This window comes from Sinocyclocheilus anshuiensis, unplaced genomic scaffold (assembly GCF_001515605.1).
Source record: "Sinocyclocheilus anshuiensis isolate Anshui unplaced genomic scaffold, SAMN03320099.WGS_v1.1 scaffold464, whole genome shotgun sequence".
NCBI classification, from domain to species: domain Eukaryota; kingdom Metazoa; phylum Chordata; class Actinopteri; order Cypriniformes; family Cyprinidae; genus Sinocyclocheilus; species Sinocyclocheilus anshuiensis.
The window spans coordinates 128,247-149,090 of NW_015555731.1; the positions used below are offsets into that span (position 1 = coordinate 128,247).

Here is a 20,844-nt window from a genome sequence, read left to right on the forward strand (position 1 = left end):
ACAAATATACCCCAGCGATTTAAGACTGGTTTTGTGGTCCAGGGTTGCATATAATCAGTAAACACATATTTGTGTTAGTGTGACTCACATGTGCAGGGCGCTCTGGGCTTTGGCGGCTTCATGAGGGCTGCAGTAGCGGATCAGAGCGCTGCCCTGTGTCAAGCCGAGGTGAAAGGTCAGCAGAGGGCCATGCTGCAGACAGATCGTCCTCAGGGTCGAGCCGTCGATCTGCACACAAACCACAAAAAAAAATAAAATAAAAATCACAGAAGTATGATGCTTTGCTATACTAAATACACTGACAAATACAGTAAAACCTCTTAAAATTACATAGAAGTAGGAGCAAATGATTCAGATACACACCATCATTGCATTTATTTGATCAAAACCACAATTAAAAACATAGTGAAATATTATTATTAGAGCCCGACCGATATATCGTTTAGCCGATATTATCAGCCGATATGAGCCTGTCGCCGATATATCGGTATCTGCGAATATGCCGCCGATACACCGCCGATATGAAATTTTTTTTTACAGAACATAACACAGATAAAATGCTTGAAATGGTGTAATTACTTAGTTTGTCCAGCAGAGTGCGCTCCATTGTTTGCTACTGGCGACCTGGATGAAACGCTTTAAAGCTTAAGTCTGGAAAACCATTGAAACTTTGAACGGCCATATCTCCATACCGGCGTGGCGGATCCGCACCAAATTCAGGGGATCCCTTCAGCTCGAGGAACCCTCTCGAACGCGAATCGAGTGTACATCTCGAGGCCCTCTTTCGAATGAGACCCCCCCCGTGTCGATAGCCCCCAGGGTTCGGGAGTTACGGGCGGTTAAATTCGCGGTCCGGCGCCGACCGATCTAGCGATCCCGGGGGGCTACCGACGCGTGGAGGGTGGCGTTCGAGAGGGCTCCTCGAGCTGAAAGGATCCCCCGAATTCGGTGGAGATCCGCCGGCACGTTTGCGAGATAGGGACACCAGCCAACACTTTCACTTCAGTAAGGAGGTCTCTTGTTCAGGCAGCAGCATTCAAGCGTTGTCTTATTCGAGTGAAATAAACTTCAACGGAATAAAGTTGAATGGAATTGAATTAAAGTTGAATAAACTTCAACTTTACTGTTCAGTGCACTGATGTCAGACTCATTTTGAATAAAGTTTATTGTTAAATGCCCTGCCTCCATCATTACATATTTTTGTCACGTCATTATAAGCGTTTCATCACCACATTTGAGTGATCATTGCAAAAAATTTGTTTATGTATATATATTCCGTTTATGTATATACTGTATTCTATATATAGTACCAGTCAAATGTTTGGACACACGAATGGGAAAGTGTCCAAACTTTTGACTGGTACTGTACTATAATATACACAAAGAATATCGCCCGATATCTCAATATCGGCTTTTTTTTTACTCCCAAATATCTGTATCGGTTCCAAAAAAAACCATATCGGTCGGGCTCTAATTATTACTATTTACAAGAGACTTCTTTTAAAAACAGAATCTTTGAACAGTAGTGTGTGTGTGTATTTTTACACACCTGTGGCGTGAGGTTTCGCAGTAACAGCCATGATTTTCCCATGGAAGCTCCTCCATCGCTCCACTCTGAAGATCACGAGACATGAACAGGTTGATCTTCACAAACATCTGTTCCTCACATATGAGTTTGTAGTAGGGTTGTAACGATATACCGGTATGACGGTCTATCGTGGTTTGAACGTGCACGGTTATCATACCATAAAAATTTGCATATCTACGGCTTAAAAAAAAAAATCTTACCCACGCATATGCAACATATTTTCGCTTGGCTGCTTCACTCTGCATTCACTTGGCTGCTTACACGCACTTACAGAGGAGAAAATGGCAGAGACTGCAGTATGGGAATACTTCGGGGATATATATAAAAAAACAAAAAAAACAAACATGGGGTTGTCCTTCAGGACGGATCCAATTTGCAAAAAAATGTGGACGCAAAGTGGCTGCAAAAGCAGGCAATACATCCAACATGTTCGCTCATATTTGCGGACACAATCCCTGCGTGCAGATAAAGGTGTGTCAAGGCCGTTAAGTTAAGGCCGTATGATTTCCATGATGCAGAGGGAATCCGGTGCAGTCGTGAATAGGGTTGGGTGTTGTTTGGGTTTTTTCCGATACCGGTGCCAAATCGATACTTAAAAAAAAATACAAATAAAAAATACCCAAAATAGGATCGATTGGCCATTATTGAGCGCTATAAACACATTTAATGTCTGTTTCATTCATACTGGACGCCAGAGGGCGCCCTCGATTGCAAGTCATTTCAAGGGAAGTTTAGCTTTAGGCATTTTAATTTAAGCATGTTTAGCTGAGCTAGCTAACGGTATCTACCTGCTGCCATCAGAGAAAGTGTAATTGCTGCTTTCACGCGCTCCTCGGATGCTCTCATTTCCCGAGTTATGCTTTTAAGTCGGAATGTGAAAACAACACGGACACTAGCGTCACTACAAAGATGTGTTGGATTTGTTAGAGCTTTCCGACTTGCGTTCGTGAATTTTCTCAGTCGGGAAATTATTTTTCATGGAACAAATATTTCAATCGATCGCTCAAGCATTTAAGTGGCACTGAAATGAGGCACTGAAATCTGCGTTCTGATTCGGTTCTAGTACATACCGGGTTTCAGTACCCAACCCTAGTCATGAACATGGAATATACAGTATAACGAAGATGTCATGTAAAACATGCAATCTGATGGATAGATAAATCAGAAGTAGATATGATATGTGTCTGTGAATATTAAAGCGCAAAGAGACTGCTATTTAAATAATCAGCTTGTTTCTGCATGTCTCTGAGTGACGCTGTTTTATCTACTACACACTGAAGTATGCATGACGCTATTGGTGTTTTCAGTGTCTCCATAACCATGAACATCACCAGAGCTGCTCTGAGAGAAAACCTAAATAAACATTTCCTAGTTTTATTTGAGAAAAACCATTGTCAAATACACTCTGAAACGTCCGCTACAACCCGTCAAAATAAAAGTTTGATTTAACTTGAAGTTATGAAATATATTATCATTGTACAACGTACTTAAAAGTTATAATAAAAACAATAATAATTAGGGATGCATCGATCCGATACTCAGGATCGGTATCGGCTCCGATACTGGCATTTTCTGCCAGATCGGGTAGTATAGAAATTCTACACTGATTTAAAAAAAAAAAAAAAAACTGCGCTGTATCAGATCGGATCGGAATTGGCCAATACTCAGAATTTTCTGGATCGGATCGAATCTGAAAAAATTGCATCGTTGCATCCCTAATAATAATATTCTTTATAATAATTAATTTATTTAAACATTATTTTTAAGGAACATGTTTGTCCATGTTTTAACTTAATATACCTCTGTTGTTAATATACCTCTGAAAAGTTAACTTTTCATTTGATAACATTTTAAAACATTAATTAAAATGTTAAAGTGTGATACAGATAAGGCTAATAGCTTTATTTTTTAATAACTTGTTCTTATTCTTTTAAGAGTCATTGTTACTGATAAGAATTATTGTTTAATATATACCATGAAACCGTGATATTTTCTGAGACGATTATCATACCGTGAAAATCTCATACCGTTACAACCCAAGTTTGCAGTACCTGCTTTAAAGGGCGACTCCGGGGAGCTGGCTCCGCCCCCCCAAGTCCTGGGCATCCAAGGCCCCTCCCCCAACCACGGCTGCTTCTGACTGGAGAGACCCGGAGGGGGGCGGGACAGGTGAGAAGGGTTCCGATTGGTCCGCCATGATTTGCCGTGTCCAATGGGCTCCGGAGGCCAACTAGACTTCAGCTCGGAGTATTTAGCTGGAAACATTAAGAGGTAATGCGAAATGTTACCAACTGTCCTTGCAATTCAAACGACTTAAAAACCTTTGTGCATTTTCATTAAAACCTTAATTAGTATATTTAAGTCAGCATTACCGGTGCCGTGTGCAGTGAGGGGCATTTCTGAGGCACTGTACGGCCAGGCACCAGGTGAAGGCATACAGGTGTTCAGAGAGTTTGACCCTGATCACAGACAAACAGACAGACGGTCAAACACGGTTACATTTTTCAAGTATGCATAGCAAAACCAATTTCTAAGGCCTCTGAAAAAAAAAAAAAAAACTGTTGTTCACAATCTACTACATGCCTTCTGTCACCTGATTGACAGTTAATGCTTTTTTTTAATCAAGTAAAAACTCTTTTAGTGTAATTGTACAAACATCCACCTTCAGCTGGTGCTTCACGTTTCTTTGCTGTCAAATCTTTACTGATTTTTATCAAGTAAACATCAGAATAACTTTAGTAATATTTCCATATGAACACTTACTGGACTGAAGCAGCTCGGCTTTACTCGATTCTCCAATCATTTGTTTGGCAAATTTCGTCTCAAATCTGATCATCAGGATCTTTTGAGGAACGTTTGTTTTCCAGAAGCTTTACTTTCACTGTTCCTCAGTGGAGGAATGATCTTCCCAAGCCTCCAAAAACATCTCACATCTTCAGAGGAACGTTTAATTTCTTCATCTCTCAATCATCATTGCATTGAATTGCATTATATGCCTGGATCATTTAAATCTCATCTTACTAACATATTACTGGAGATATATAGAGTGACGACTGATATTTATATAATTTCATGCAAGTATCTGCTATACTGTTATAAAGATCTCAATAATTTACATTACAAGAGTTTCATCATATAAATATCAGCACATTTTGCATATTTTTGCTTAAATTGTGTCTGAATAAAACAGAGCTGTTTTTTCCCCCTCCATATTCTCACTACACCAGACTATGCGAGCCATAAAAGCCTATCAAATATATATATATATATAAAAACACTTATACAAACTTTAATACTTTGTCTAAAGGTTCAATAAATTGCTCCAATTCTAAACATTTTATTTCTCTAACTATAATTTTTATATGTCAGGCTTTACAGGGTTAAATTGTATATAAAATACTTTATTTTTATTACTTAAAAACCTGCATATATATAATACATAAAAATTCTGTGTAAAATAACATTTAAATAATTAACAGAACTAACATTTTTTTTTTAATATATTAAACTCTGTAAAAGGCCTGGGAACAATCCTAAATTAGATTTCAATATTCAACTTCAAAATGTCTAATTCATTTCAGTTTTCCATTAGTGGGGAAAACCTCAAACCTAAAAAAAAATGTATTCAAGTAATTTCCATGAGTTCTGTTCATTAAACAATCAAATTGTATATAAGATTCATTAAAAATTAAGACAGACATTTTAATAAGTTGTGCTGGTGAACATCTAGTTTGTTCCTTCTCAAAACTAGTAAACATGACTCGTTACGTAAAGCAGTAAATCAGACAGGAACCGTGCGATGCACATCATGTGGTCATCACGGGTCTTTCTGTCTGAAGACGAGACGATGGTTACCGTGAACGCTCACTGTCTCAGTACCTGTGTTGTCTTGCAGCAGATGATGTTCGGTATCACTAAGCACGGAGGATCCCAGCATTCCCGCAGGGCTCGTGTAGGGGTCAGGCTCGGGCTCAGGGCTCTGGATGCCCTTCCACGGGACGCCCGGCTGAAACTCTGAGCGAGACAACATACGAAATACATGTGAAAGTCAAACACTTGCACACTGTGGGGCTCCTGATGTTGGGAGACTTTCATATGATATCAGACATCAAATGCTGAGCTGGACTGCGATGAGAACATTAAATAAATGACTTATGGGCTGCAGCTTTTATCAAATCTGGCAAACAGGAGCGGACCGCCCAAGTGCCATCATTCTTCACAGTATGTGGGCCAGAGCAAGGTGTTGGATTGTATCAGTGATCAAGGAAGGAAAGTCATGTTTACTAGTTTTGAGAAGGAACAAACTAGATGTATGTATGTGTCTGTGTGTGTGTGTGTGTGTGTATATATTATATACAAGACATGTCAAGACAATTTAATTAATTTCACCATTTCAAAGGAGGGAAATCACTAATAAAAATATTTAAATGTTACCTGGAGGCCAGGTGGGGTTGGCAGGAGACGCATCGACTTTCCCACCTGAGCTTCTGTGCCAGCTGCCGCCCAACACATCATACTGAGAGAACGAGGAGCCACCGGCCTGCCTGACCGGCCCTGAACACACAAACACAGAGTTTAACACTTACTCATAGGAGCCTATGAAATCGCCCTTTATTTCGCTCAAATTCCGGGTTTTACTTTTTAATAATTAAATAATAATTACATTTTACTAATCAAAAAGGATGTCTAACCAATTGAATCGACAATTTTAACAATTTAACATCACAGTAATTCACACCACTCCAGTCCATCAATTAACATCTTGTGAAGCCAAAAGCTGTGTGTTTGTAAGAAACAAATCCATGACTAAGATTTTTTTTTTTAACTTGAAAGTGTTGCTTACGGTTAAAATGAGTTCTCTAACACACAGCTTTTCCCTTAACATTATATTAATTGATGGACTGGAGTGGTGTGGATTACTTGTTGATTATTGCGATGTTTTTTTATCAGCTGTTTGACTCTCATTCTGACGGCACCCATTCACTGCAGAGGATCCATTAGTGACCAAGTGATGTAATGCTGCATTCTCCAGATCTGTTCCAATGAACAAACTCATCTACATTTTGGAAGGTCTGAGGGTGAGTAAATTTCCAGAAAAAAAAAAAAAAAAACTATACCTTTAATGAAAAATTTAAATAAAACCATTCCCTAATATAGTTTAAATTAGCACATACCAATAAAACATGCTTTATAGTCCAAAATGTGTGATTCGTGTGTTTGAGGTGGTGACGTCCTCACCTGTGAAAGCAGCAGGAGCTTTGCTGTGCAGCTCAGATCCTCCCATGGCTGCGTGCACTGGTCCATCAGGCTGTTTGTGGGCATTCATGCCCAGCGGATGGAGATGTGCATCTGGGTGTTTGGGGACTTGTCCTCCCATGGGTGGCGGTGAGAGTTTAGGCCCACCAGCACCCTGCTGCTGTAGGATTGCCATGATCCGCGCCAGCTACAAAGAATTCACACATTAGTGGAACGGACAGAAAGTTCTTTCAACGCATTTGCATTCCAGTTAAAATATCTAAACATTTACTTTTAGAAGCAACACTGAATAAGATATTAAAACTTGTTTTCATAGATTTCATCTTGAATGTAGAGTTGTATTGACTTCTTTATTTACATAAAGTGTAAATCTGCCAGCATGCCAAGTAGAGAAAATCAATGAAAACAGGTTTTATTGTCTTCAAAAGTATTCTTCAAGAATTTTTGGATATAAAAGAGTTTAAGTTATCAATCAGGCGACATAGAGCATGTAGTAGATTTGTGTGCAACAGTTTTGATCATGTGGATTATTTAAAAGTAGGGCCGCCCTCGACTAAAGATTTTTCTGGTCGACTAGTAGTCATTCATTTTACGCATTAGTCGACTAATCGCTATTTATTAATAAATCATTTAAATCATAATAAAAAGCCTTTAATTGCCCACATTGCTTAATAAGCACTCAAGCACACGCATAAAGCTTGCCACGGCACACCGGCAGAAGTAATGATTATGAATGTGTCAGGGAAAAACAGTAAAGAGGCTGCATTATCATTTAAATAATTAATTGATAAACTAGTGCTTTCTTTGTTTTCAGTTTAAGAGATGAACTCGGCGACGCAGACTCGTAATTTCCGCAGTAGTGGATGCGCCTGTATGAATGTTTCATACAGATTACATAATTTGAGAATATTTGTTTTCCATTTGAATTGGTTAATTTGAAAGTAGACATTTCACTCTCAATATATATATTTTTAATGTCGGTGTAACCCAAGTGTACAGAGTTTTGGAGTTTCGCGCTCAAGTTCACAGAGACCGAGACGGCAGAAAGCGCATCCTGTTTGCTTTCATTATTTTACAAAAGCGCAATGTTTTGTTGTTATTGTGAGTGCACACAATTAAACGTAGAGTCTTTACAGAATCGAAAGTTGTATTACTCTTATCTGTATGACCAAAAATGAGGGAATATTTTAAGAGACAGCGACCGCACCAGCGCTTCCATCTGTCCTGGCTGCAGCGAAACGCTACTGCAGCTTCCACATTCCGCACAGACACTTGAATAGCGCACATTTTCTAGGTTAACATTAGATTGAGTGGCCATGTAAAGTTGCTGCTACTTGCATATTACAGATGATAAGCCATATTTGAGGTCGATGTATGATAGGTGAGTGTTTGGATGTCCTGCCCGATGTATTGTATTAGCCTACCACATAGACTAGCTGTTAACGATCTGCGTGACTTTGCCAATGTGGATTTTTTTTTTTTTTTTTTTTCTGCGACCAAGCAACTAATATAATTTTGGTCGACCAAGCCTCTTCTGGTCGACTAACGGTTAGTCAACTATAAGGGGCAGCCCTATTTAAAAGCCTTAGAAATGTCTTTATCAAATTGATTCGGCAGGCTTTACAGGGTTGAGTCAGTAGGGGGCACTGTGGTGTTAGTTGGTTGAGCGGTTATGCTGTACCTGCTGCGGGTCGTGCTGTTGTCTTACAGGAGGAGGAAACTTCCTCTGATTCAGAAACTGCTGCTGCTGTTGTTGTTGCAATAGGAGCTGACAGGCCTGAGATAGAGAATGTATATAAAACATTAAAACAACGCTTTTTTAAACGCCTTACGTTATATTTGAGGACTAAGAGCCAGATTTACTAACAGCTTGCACCAGCGCAAACCGTCTTTTGGCGTTAAAATAGCACAGTCAGAATTTACTGAAGACGCGCAGTGAAGAATCAGTGCTGAAAAAACGTGGAGTTATTTTTGCATCTGACCTTATCGAATACACATTTGTAGGAGTTTCCCTTTCAGACACAAAATTTATGGGAGGAGAGTATTAAAATGAATCATGCAACGCGATTTACTAACGTTTGCGCTCGTCAAATTACTGGTATTTGCGGCATCATTTAATGCACAAAAAAAGCATGTCTTAAAGCAGGCGTTAATTTGCGCTGCTCTTGGTAGATTGCGCTGGTCATTATGGAAATTATCTGGCTGCGTCTTGTGTTCTTTAATATGCGCATTGTTAGTAAATCACCTGCAGAATTTTCCCCTCCCATCGGCGGATTTATGGAATTGCGCTCTAACTCTACTTTGCCTTGTTTAGTAAATCTGGCCCTTAATGAGATACGTACTAGTTGAAACTGTTGCATGTGTGGATGAATGCCACCAAACATGGCGATGTGTTGGGGGGAAAGCTGTGGAGGGAACATGCCTCCACTAGGTGGCGCCACTGGCTTTAGCATTGACCCAGGAACCTGAAGAACGACAGAGGAACCATGATATGAGTGTGCACTAATGGCGCTTTTCCACTGCATGGTACAGCATGGTACGGCATGGTACGGTTCACTTTTGGGGGGTTTTCCACTGACATTCCTCTATTGATAGCAGAGGAGCGAATCTAGCCAGAGCTTGATGGGGCGACGCGGAATGAAAAAGTTTTTCAGGAGTCGAGGCAGTAGGCGCAACTATAACAACATGTGAATAATCCCGCCCACTCTAAAGTGATACTAAACTGCAGTGGAAACGCAAACTGAGCTGTGCAGAGTCGTACCACGCAGTGGAAAAGCACCATAATAAGCATCCATTTATCCCAGTGTTAAATCCAAGAACACAAACTGACCTGAGGAGGCAGGAACTGGTGAGGCACTTGTGCTCGTATCCCAGGGACAGGGTTTAAGGGGTGCACACCAGCCTGATGCATCCCTCTCAGTGGAGGAATCCCACCACCGCCAAACATACTATGACCTCCAACCTTCAAAACAACAGCAAAGAGGAGCAACAGTTAAAGCTTAGGGCTTTAAAATGTTTTTAAATATCTAGCTATGGACTTTTACCCTTGTGACCTTGAATAAGGTACTTAACCAGCATAAAATGGAAGCTGCAATGGAATTCCATATGGTAAAGCACTTTCGAGTGAAACTGCTTATTAAATAAGACAAAAAACAGAAGAGTATTTGATATTATCCCTCGTGAAAAGTGAGTAGCATCAGATAAATCTGATCTCATAACCTCAGGTTGCTCCAGGGTCACTCAGGACTGCAATAAGTCCAGCTGCTTTTCGTTCTCGAGAGGGTTTCTGCATTTAGCCTATATGTCATGCCATCTTTGTTATAAGATGTGACTCTCTTTGTCCTCCAGGGAAGATGGGATTGGATGTGTCTCAGTACCTTGTCCAGGTAAGGTCCGGTCTCCCCGCATGGCATCTCTTTGGAAGGCTGTGAGCGGAAAGCTCCCCCAGTCCTGCCGCCTCTCCGCATCTCACCATCATTCATTCCTCTCCTGTCGTGCCTGCTATCGTGACCCATACTGGAGTCTTCATCCTGACAAAAATATACAGCATTTTTCTACAGATCTGCAGCAACACACAAGAGCAGATCAGCACAGTGGTAACGACTATCTTACCGTAACGCTCATGTTTGAGAACTGCCGAGTCACAGGAGACACCCATGAGTCCCCACTGTTACCTTTAAGAGGGCTCTAAGGGACAAACCAAAGGGTTACTTAGGAGTTGATAGTTTCCCCAAGTCAAAAAGTCTTGGTGAGGTCAAAAAAAGCTCCCAACATACCTTAGCGTTGAGTCTCCTGGCCCCCTGGCCCTGCCCCCAGCCCCCGGAATTGTATGTGTTGCTTTGAGATCCCCGACTGCCCCAAACACCAGTGCCACCGTCTTCTTCCTCCCAGCTGGAGTGTCGCGATACATTCGAGCCTTCGTCACCCCACCCCTCTTGCATAGACTTTGAACCTTAAGAGTAAATATGAAGATCAGCTCAAGTGGCACACTTGAAGAGTTTATGTAATTATGGCAGCCATAATCATGATTATTTTGCCAGCTAATTAATTGTGAAAAGTCTTACACAGCATTAGGCCTATATTTAGATTTACTTCATTGCATCAAACGTTGCCATTTACAATGTTTTTGTTCAACATTGTAACCAATCACAAGCTGCGTTCCCATTACAGACTTGCGCAAAACTTTTGCGATATTTTATCAATGTCAATAAAAAACTATTGCGAAATGACGGCATTTCCATTTTGTTTTATGCGACTAAAACGTAAAACGCGACCTCTCACGATAAGTCAAGGTGACGGGTACTGGTAGGTTTACATATAACGCAGCCACTGCACTAGCCATTACTTTTAATCGAAGGAGACGGAGGGGTGTATCTTTAGCAAAGCAGTGTGGAGCCTTCTGAAACACTTCTAAAACGTGCTGCAGGGCAGATGGTATAAACACAAGCATTGACTAGAGTGGCCGTGTCAGATCCATAATGCACCGCAGACATGTGCTGGGTAAATTATCCAAGCATTAATTACAAGGAAAGCCCCTTATACTTGAGAACGGCCATGTATAAGGTGTTTCTTGGAGGTTATAGTACATTAAAGGGTTAGTTCACCCAAAAATGAAAATTCTGCAATTAATTACTCACCCTCGTGTTGTTCCAAACCCGTAAGACCTTCGTTCATCTTTGGAACACAATTTAAGATATTTTTGATGAAATCTGAGGGCTCTCTGACCCTCCCATAGACAGCAAGGTTACTACCACGATCAAGGCCCAAAAAAGTACCAAGATGATCGACAAAGTTGTCCATGTGACATCAGTGGTTCAACTGTAATGTTACGAAGCTACGAGAATATTTTTTGCAAAGAAAACAAAAATAATGACTTTATTCCACATGTTTGTCTCTACTGCGTCATTTGTGGACGCACGTTCATGACAGTACCATGACGCATGCGTTTGGCGGCGCCGGCGCTGACCCAGATCCGGCGTGATGACATTGAACACATGCGCTGTACCTTGTTTACACTCGGGCCCAATAGCACCATACGTATCCTTTCTAGCCTTAACCGTAAACAAAGCATGGTGATAATTATCAAATTATGTGTTTTCATTAAGGATTTCACATAATTTTCCTTATTTTGTCTCATTTGGCACAGTTTTAACATTTAATAGTTTAAATTTGGTAAAGTAAAATATTTCAAAACAAGCATAATTGGTGTAATGTGTCAAACCCTCAACCCACTGGAAAAAACTTGGCAATAGTTTAAAAGCAGCCCAATTCCTTGCAAAAACCACAGTCTTGGCAACCATTGAGCATGTACACTTAGGCAGGCTCTTACCAGATTTAGTAGAATGGGAATGCGAGTTTCCCCATCCTCCTCCTTTCCCTGGTTCACTGGATTCCCCCCAACCATCAGACGATTTCCCCCAAGCAGATGTACCGCTGTCCACAGAAGGATCTGAGGGACCACTGCTGCGTGCCCATGTTGCAGGAACTGGAATGTGAATGTGTATTAATGAATGGGATGTTTCTGGTTTGAAACCATTTAACTACTTTAATATGCACTGCTGCCTTCTTACCAGAGTTTTTAGAAAGCGCTCCAGCCTGTCTTCCAGACAACTGCTGTTGGTCTTGTGAGCTGTTGGTCTTCTTATCCCACAGATTGACGGTCCTACTGTTGTAGCGTGACGGATCGCCCCATGCAGATGTGCCATCGTCAATTTCCATTTTCCGGCTGATGGACTGTGGCGAGGGTTCCTCCCACCCACTCGGCTCTACAACTGAAGGCACCTGAGGGATGGGCCCACAGGTCCAGCCAGACCCTTTACCTTGGTCATCGGTGTCTCCTGGACGACCCCGTTCCTGCAAGTCCTTTGTATATACCGCCATTTGCTGCTGGGTTTGCGATTGCTGCTGCGGTTTTTGATTTTGGTTTTTAAGTGCTGCTTGTTTGTTTGGTATCTGTGATGGAAGAAGCTTCTCGCCCCATCCCTGGTGCGGTTTGACACTGCTGCCTCCCCAGCCACCACTCCGCTGTCCCGACTCTTCCGGGCTGCCCCATAACCCTTCATCCTGATTCTTGCGGTCACTGTCTCTCTCTTCATTCCAGCCTCCACCCTCTGGTAATGGAGTCCACTCACTTCCACCACCCTGGTTCCACCCCGTCCCTTCCCTCCTGCAAGTATCTTCAACCTCCTGGTCTTCTCCCCAACCACTCCCTTTGCAACCAATCCCAATGCTCATGTCTCCGTGCCCGGGCCACCCTTGAGCTCTACCCACCTGGCCAACCTCCTGCTTCTGCATTTTGGAGCTGGAAAGATCCCCAGTGTCCCGCCAGCCCTCCTTACTGCGGTCGGTGTCCACTTCTACATCCCAGCTAACATTCCCACTGTTGCCCTCAAAATCCCAGGTGACATTCTGCTTGATCTGAGTCTTTCCCCATCCTGTGTTGCACAGCACTTTAGGATCCATGTTAGTGTTATTGATCATGCTCTGTAAGGCTTCTTCTGGGTGGAGGGCCTGACTTCTGGAGGGGCTTTGGACCAAATTTGGGGCGTGCATCCCATCCTCATTGCTTTCTCTGCCAGTCGATTTTTCCTCAGACCCATCACAATCATCAACTGCTTTCTGATTGCCATCTCTTGATGCCACGCTGTTTGCAAACATTGAAGAGTCCTGTAAACTATCTGTGCTTACCTCAGAGATCCCTCTCACATCCTCTTTTGATGCTCCAACTGCTAAATCTGAGGTCCATCCTGTAGCTGCCTGTTTGTTTGAAACTACCGTGTCTCTGTCACACACTCCCTGAGAGATGCCAGTGCCTTCACTTGAACTTCCACCTACTGCATCAATTCTCTTCCCAACAGGGTCTTCTCCTGTATCCCATAATTCCGTTCTGGAAACTCCATCTCCACCACGATTTGGTCCAGCCTGAAGCTCCAACCAATCCCCTGTAATGCGCTCTTCGTTCTTGGAGAGTGTCTGGTACACTGAACTGGCTGGACTCAAGGGTGTGGGAGTAGATTCCTCATTAGCAGTGTGGTTTGCGCCATCAGGGTCATCAGGGTTGGAATTTGGTTTTAGACCTTGAGTATCCTCCTGATCTCCAGAAAGCATTGACACCTTGGAATTGAAGTGCTGATTGACTTCTTTAATGTATTCTTTATTCTCAGACTGTGAAGATGCACCTCCTACCGCACTGACTTCTGCATATTCAGATAGTTGAGAAGAAGTGTCCATTCTTAGGCCATCAGACTCATCCATCCTTAACCTGGCAGAATGTGGGGTCTGATCACTATTCCATGAGTCTTCCGGTCTTGGCCATTTCTCTACATCAGAATTGTCCTTGTCCATTCCCTGAGTGGAGGGTTGACATCCTGAGCTCAACCCCCATGTGTAATTTGCATAAGTGGGAGCGGCAGAGGCATCTGACGATAAGTGCAGAGAAACGGAATCTACTGTTGGATCTGGAAGAGAAAAATACACCACATCAGAAAAGAATAAAAGCCCCCCCAAAAAACTGTGTCCATTAACTTTTTCATTCACCCACCTGAGGCATCAGCTTGCTCCTGCAGGGAAAGCTGGGGTGCAGGGTCCCCTCCGTTTCCGCCCCCCAGCAGCATGCAGGACAGTGGTGGCTGGCCCCTTTTCAGTAGCACTTTTGGTTCCTGTTGGATGCGGAAGCGCGGGGGCACCTCACAGGGCATATAGCGCTGGGACACCACGGAGGGGGGCTGTCCGTTGGCCACAGCGGCCCACTTTGCATTCTTCCCTCCCTCAGGGGGGTCCGGTGAACCCCCGACAACAGGACAGGGGGAGGTTGTTTCGGCGGGACCCGGTCGAGATGAAGCACAGGTAAGGGTGACAATGGATGTGGCAGATGGAGATGAGCCCGATTCTGACAGGAGGACAGCAGTTGAAAAGAAATGCAGTCAATAATACATAGCAATGGACAGCATTTCTTAAAATGACTTCTACATAATGGCAGAAAACTTCACTCATATTTTCAAACCTACAAATAATTTTTTTCGTTTCAAACCTTGAACCAACATATTTGAAAGCTAGAAAAGAGATAAAAAGTAGGGTTGCACCAAACTATTGGCAACCAAAAATTTCAGGTGAAACATCATAGAAAAAACAAAAAAAACTTTTTTGGCCAAAACTGAACAGTGTTAATGTCGTTGACGAATAATTTGTCATCATTTTCGTCAACGACATTTTTTACACCAACAAAAACGAGACGATAACGAACTAAAACTTGTTTTGAATGACAAAAACTATGACGAAAATCTATTGACATTTTGAAGACGATAACGAACTAAAATTTGTTTTGAATGACAAAAACTATGACGAAAATCTATTGACATTTTGACAAAATGTGGGAGTAAGAGAAGAGCACATATGGATAAATTTGACGACGCAAGAGAGAACTCAATTCGGTCCAGTTTTCTGAGCACACACCAAAGCATACACACACAGAAAGTGTGTCTCACACAGCACATGAGTACACTTTCGTGTTAAATGAACGGAGAATTACACACAAAATGCTGTCAAATTGTCCGTTTTGACGAGTATTTGTATTTACTGAACGTAAACAGTAGGGAGAACGTGTATCAGTACATTGCATCCATTGCAGCTGTGCATTCGGTTTTAAAGGGATAGCAGCCTAATTTAGTTGCTATTGTCCAAGTCATTGATGCTAATCAAGAATCGCTCACTGCTCTTGACTGAATCACTTTAGTATCCCTAAAGATTCATCTAAATTTATTTATAGAAATAAATATGTCTGCTTGAAAGAATGAAGGATATGGTAAACAAGTTGTTATAAAGAATGCATAATTAGCCTATAAAACCATTGGTATTTCATTGAAAAGAAGACCATGTTCTTGTTCTTTATGAGAAGTGGTTTTATTTATTTTTAACAAAGTGTGTCACTGCAGTTAAATTGGTGTCTATCATGATAAAAACTTAATATCAAACCTATATAATGAGTTTGGATATTTTAGAGAAATACTTAATAAATGCATTACACTGTAACTAAACCCATTAGATTTTAGCCAACTAAATTTACTGTAGATTTAGTCGACTAAAACTAAAAACAATTCAGATGACTAAAATATGACTGAACCTAAATGTCATTTTAGTCAAAAGACTACGACTAAAACTAAATCAAAATTTGCTGTCAAAATTAACACTGCACCATACGGAGTTCAATTATCCAAATAACCAAATTTAATTACCAAAAGCTTTTAGTTGTCAGCTAAATAAAAACAAGCAAATTGTTTTAGCAAATTAATTTATTTTGGAGTGTCTCCTAAAAAATATAAGACTGTGTACTAACCCTAACCAGAAAGAAAAACACAGTATATAAACACTGACTATGAAGGTAATTATTACAATTATATTATAATATTCTACTACCATTCTATTTACAATAGAATTATAATTCTATTACAATATAATTTGCATTAAATTAGCGTAAGTTGGCTACATACAAGTAATATATTGTAATAAATATTTATACAGATATTAAATAAAATAACAGATTTTTCACAAATGGTCTTCAAAAACTGCTTATGTGAAGCAGCTTAATATGGGCAGTACTAGTTGGAAAAAAAAATCACTTTTTCAAATGATGAACCTCTTAAAGATTCTTCTCAGGCACGGCACCTGAGAAGCACCTGTAAGATCGTCTGTAAGATGTTTATCATGAGAAATTTAAATCAAGACTTCTTATGCAAACAAGCATACATGAAACACTGGCGTACACAAATGTGAATTACTCACACATACAACCACTGAAAGTACTAGACAAGTATATGTAAGAAGACTGTGTCGGGATGAATGGGGTTGAAGGTCCAATTTGCAGTTTCAATGCAGCTTCAAAGGGCTCTACACTATCCCAGCCAAAGAATGAGGGTCTTATCGATCGGTCATTTTCTAAAAAAAAATTAAATATATATACTTTTTAACCACAAATGCTTGTCTTGCACTAGTTCAACTTCACGAATTCACATGTGACGTAGGCGGAAGTACCGACCCAGTGTTTACAAAGCAAACATGCAAAGAAAGTCAAATGCCCTTTACAAAAAAAGGTAAAACAATGTCGGATGATTTTGAAGTTGGAGGAGAAAATGAGATGGAGTTTTTCACCCTACCCGACCTTTAAGAACCGAAGTACACAGACAAAGAACTAACCGTGCATGTCCTTTCCAACGTGAAAGTGTAATGCGTGAAGACGCACATGCACATCCAGTTCTCCTTGGCCAGAGAAGAACTGGCCCCCCGACTGAGCCTGGTTTCTCCCAAGGTTTTTTTCTCCATTCTGTCACCGATGGAGTTTTGGTTCCTTGCTGCTGTCTCCTCTGACTTGCTTCGTTGGGGACACTTAATTTCCAGCGATATCGTCGACTTGATTGCAGACACTATTTAAACTGAACTGAGCTGGATGATGACATGAATTCAATGATGAACTGCCTTTAACTGAAAATTGAGTGTTTACTATTGTCATTTTGCATTATTGACACACTATTTTCCTAATTAATACTGTAAAGTTGCTTTGACACAATCTGTATTGTTAAAAGTGCTATATAAATAAAGGTGACTTGGCATGTGCATCACAGAGATAGTGCAAAATTAGCATTTGTGGTTAAAAAGTATAAAGTTTATGTATTTTTTTTAGAAAATTGACAATCGTTTCGCTAGATAAGACCCCTATTCATTGGCTGGGATCATGTAGAGCCCTTTGAAAGCTGCATTGAAACTGCAATTTGGATCTTCAACCCGTTAGTCCCCGTTGAAGTCCACTATATGGAGAAAAATCCTGGAATCTTTTCCTCAAAAAGAAAGAAAGAAATTAACATCTTGGATGACATGGAGGTGAGTAAATAAGATTTTTTTTTTTTTTTATTCTGGAAGTGAACTAATATTTTAAATTGATCAAATTATATAAAGACATTAATGATGTTATAAAAGACTTCTATTTCAAAGATACTGTTTTTTTTAACGTCCTATTCATTAAAGATCCAAAAAAATATATATATGCATCAAGTTTTCCACAAAAATATGAAGCACAAGTGTTTTCAACACTGATAATAATCAGAAATGTTTCTTGAGCAGCAAATCAGCATGATTTCTGAAGGATCATGTGACACTGAAGACTGCAGTAATGATGCTGAAAATTCAGCTTTAAATCACAGGAATAAATTACACTGTACTATATCTTCACATAAAAAAAACAGTTCTTTTAAATTGTAAAAATATTTAACAATATTAGTTTTTATTATACTTTTCACACAAATGAATGCAGCCTTGGAGAGCAGAAGAGACTTCAAAAACATTAAAAATCATACTGACCACAAAAACTTTGAACGATAGTGTACATGTGTGACTATTTCACAATTGAGCATTAAAAAGCTAATTGTAAATTACCAACCTTTAGTGCTGTCTTCAGTGCCCTGTAATAAAAAAAATGCTCATTAGATGATTGTACATTCATATACAGCTAATGTATGTTTTCTTGAGTATATACAATGTTATCCAGCAAAAGCATTGCCCACCTCCTGATGACTGCGGTCTCCTGTCTTACAGTGACTGTCTTCCATGAACTGCTGCTCCCTTCCTGTTCCTATGACATGACACACATCACATTATAACACTAGACTGTTTTATACAATACACGTAAGTTAGTATATGTTCTGTATTCATGCCATGAAAGTCTCATGCATGTTGTAAATTGCTCCATTTGCACCTATTTCCACCAGCCCAGTCATGAAACAATAAAGATTTTAATGTTAATGATGTTGATGATTACAAACTTTCTTACACAAACACTCTGCACAGCATTACTCTGATGGTAAGTTAAATAGTAAAAATACCATGCTACGATATTAGTTCTCCAATGTACTTCAAAGACCTATGTACTACTTGAAATGAACTATGAATCATTACTGATATGTGCCATAAAGCGGTTTTATTCATCTTTCTGCTTAAACTTGCCAAGCTAACGTGCTAATTATGGCGCATTTACGCACAAACATTCAAACGCACAGAAAAATATGCTTTAATAGCACTCGAAGCAAATAGTATAGTGTTACTTGTATCATTTCAGGCCACGTTAGTTTATGTAAGGCTTCTATACATTAAATTGTTCAGTGGATTTCGACGGTAAGCAGATGAAGGGATCAAAACTAAATACAGTACTAACAGATAAGCTCGCGACATAATAAAAACAGCTTTCAAACATGAATCTAACATATTATTTCACATGCACACACGCGTACGTTTTGCTAGTGTGATATATGTTGAGTGTGTTTGCAAATGTTTGGGTTGGTTTTGCTCACCTCAATCCGGCCTGCAGCTGCGCACTGACGCCGCGCCGATCAACATCCGGGTATCAGTTCACATAAACACAAACACATAAACACACACACACACATCTCCCACCGAACGCTAAACAGGTGTAATAATAAATAGTGACTCTTTTAAAATTCTTAATATGTTTATTAAAGATGTAAGCGTGTCACAGACGGCTGTCATACAAACATTTTATCATTTAATGTGGACGCTGCTGACAGACCAGCAGAGGGCGCTGTGATTTCCGCACCAACGCCTACTTATGCACTAAAGTATGTACTTAATTTGTGAAAAAATCAAACAAATGCTGTTCTTCTGAACTTTACAAAAAATGCATCACGGTTTTTACAAAAGTATAGAACTGTTTTCAACATTAATAATATACATTTAATATATTAATTAATATATTGTTATGAGTGTGAGCAGGCCTTTACATGTTTGAGAATGTGTCGCTATATTTACATAAAATAAATTTTAAGCATTACATTTACACGTTACATTTTAAAGCTATTAGATGGAGTAATAGACCTAAACGAAAAAAAATTAATTTCAGATTGGGAACTATAAGTTAAAGGGATAGTTCACCCAAAAATGAAAATGTGACGTATATCTGCTTACCCCCAGGGCATCCAAGATGTAGGTGACTTTGTTTCTTCAGTAGAACACAAACGAAGATTTTTAACTCAAACCGTTGCAGTCTATCAGTCTTATAATGGCAGTCAATGGGCTCCACGGCTTTGAGAGTAAAAAAAAACATACACAGACAAAACCAAATTAAACCAAATTGTGATGACCATAAGTAAGCGGGCTTTGAAGTGAGCAGAAGCATCCTGCTGTTTGTTTTCTGCTGATGGAATTGCCAACTAAATTGAGAATAGATTTAGAAGCAGCTTTGCAAAACATTTTTTAAGAGTGTAAGCAGGGGCACAACTGCACATTTGCTGAGGAGTATGCAAGATCAGTGTTGGTGCCCCCCTGTATTCTAGCCCCTAATACGAACTCCCACAGAAAACTTTCTGAAAGTTAATGACCAAAAGCCCATTAACTAGCTTGGGCATGGAAGGATACAAACTCATCAGGGGTGAAAAAAGTGACAAAGGTACGAACCCCCTCCCCCATTTTCAATACCATAGAAAAAAAGGTGAAAAGTGAAAAGAAAAAAGAAAAATGTGTTGTAACATTCCCTTTAACTCCTGAGAATAGAATGGTTCCATAAGAATGGTTCTGTGTCTGGCCTGTTTGACTGCCTGTGTGACATAAAATGTTGGATGGACATGAACTTTACAGCTAAACAACGACAAAACCGAAATTGTTATCTTTGCCCCAACCGAGATTTGACCTCTGACATAGTTAATCAGCTTGGTTCTCCATCTTCAAATGTTCATGACTGTGTCAAAAATCTTGGTGTCATTTTTGATTACAATTTGAGTTTCGATAAGCAGATTAGTGCTATTGTTAAAAGTAGTTTCTTTTAGCTATAAGATCTATTGCCAAAATCAAGATGATGCTTTCTAAGAAAGACCTTGAAACTGTTATTCATGCATTTATCACCTCAAAGTTGGATTATTGTAACTCTTTATACCTGGGTTTGCCTAATTCACCTGTAAATCGTTTGCTGATGGTTCAAAACGCAGCAGTCAGGCTATTGACTGGCA

General features: G+C 40.1%; 1 protein-coding gene across 3 annotated transcripts in view; it reads right to left on the reverse strand.

Moving 5' to 3' along the window:
- The window catches only part of LOC107672922 (trinucleotide repeat-containing gene 6B protein-like), a 20,937-nt gene extending 1,693 nt beyond the window's left edge, over positions 1-19,244 (reverse strand). The window contains exons 1-19 of one of the 3 annotated variants that reach the window (XM_016466299.1): positions 19,177-19,244; positions 18,394-18,461; positions 18,270-18,291; positions 14,385-14,732; positions 12,415-14,301; positions 12,174-12,329; positions 10,621-10,796; positions 10,457-10,531; positions 10,222-10,374; positions 9,675-9,806; positions 9,187-9,309; positions 8,526-8,621; positions 6,827-7,031; positions 6,023-6,142; positions 5,468-5,602; positions 3,967-4,047; positions 3,640-3,843; positions 1,550-1,614; positions 89-228 (exon numbers count right to left, since the gene is read on the reverse strand). In XM_016466299.1, the coding sequence (XP_016321785.1) occupies positions 89-228; positions 1,550-1,614; positions 3,640-3,843; positions 3,967-4,047; positions 5,468-5,602; positions 6,023-6,142; positions 6,827-7,031; positions 8,526-8,621; positions 9,187-9,309; positions 9,675-9,806; positions 10,222-10,374; positions 10,457-10,531; positions 10,621-10,796; positions 12,174-12,329; positions 12,415-14,301; positions 14,385-14,732; positions 18,270-18,291; positions 18,394-18,438 (4,163 nt within the window). In that variant the 5' untranslated portion in view covers positions 18,439-18,461; positions 19,177-19,244. Of the gene's footprint in view, positions 1-88; positions 229-1,549; positions 1,615-3,639; positions 3,844-3,960; positions 4,048-5,467; positions 5,603-6,022; positions 6,143-6,826; positions 7,032-8,525; positions 8,622-9,186; positions 9,310-9,674; positions 9,807-10,221; positions 10,375-10,456; positions 10,532-10,620; positions 10,797-12,173; positions 12,330-12,414; positions 14,302-14,384; positions 14,733-18,269; positions 18,292-18,393; positions 18,462-19,176 lie in introns of all 3 variants that reach the window. The other 2 variants (XM_016466298.1, XM_016466300.1) reach the window with 2 other exon arrangements.
- Positions 19,245-20,844: the final 1,600 nt, after the last annotated feature.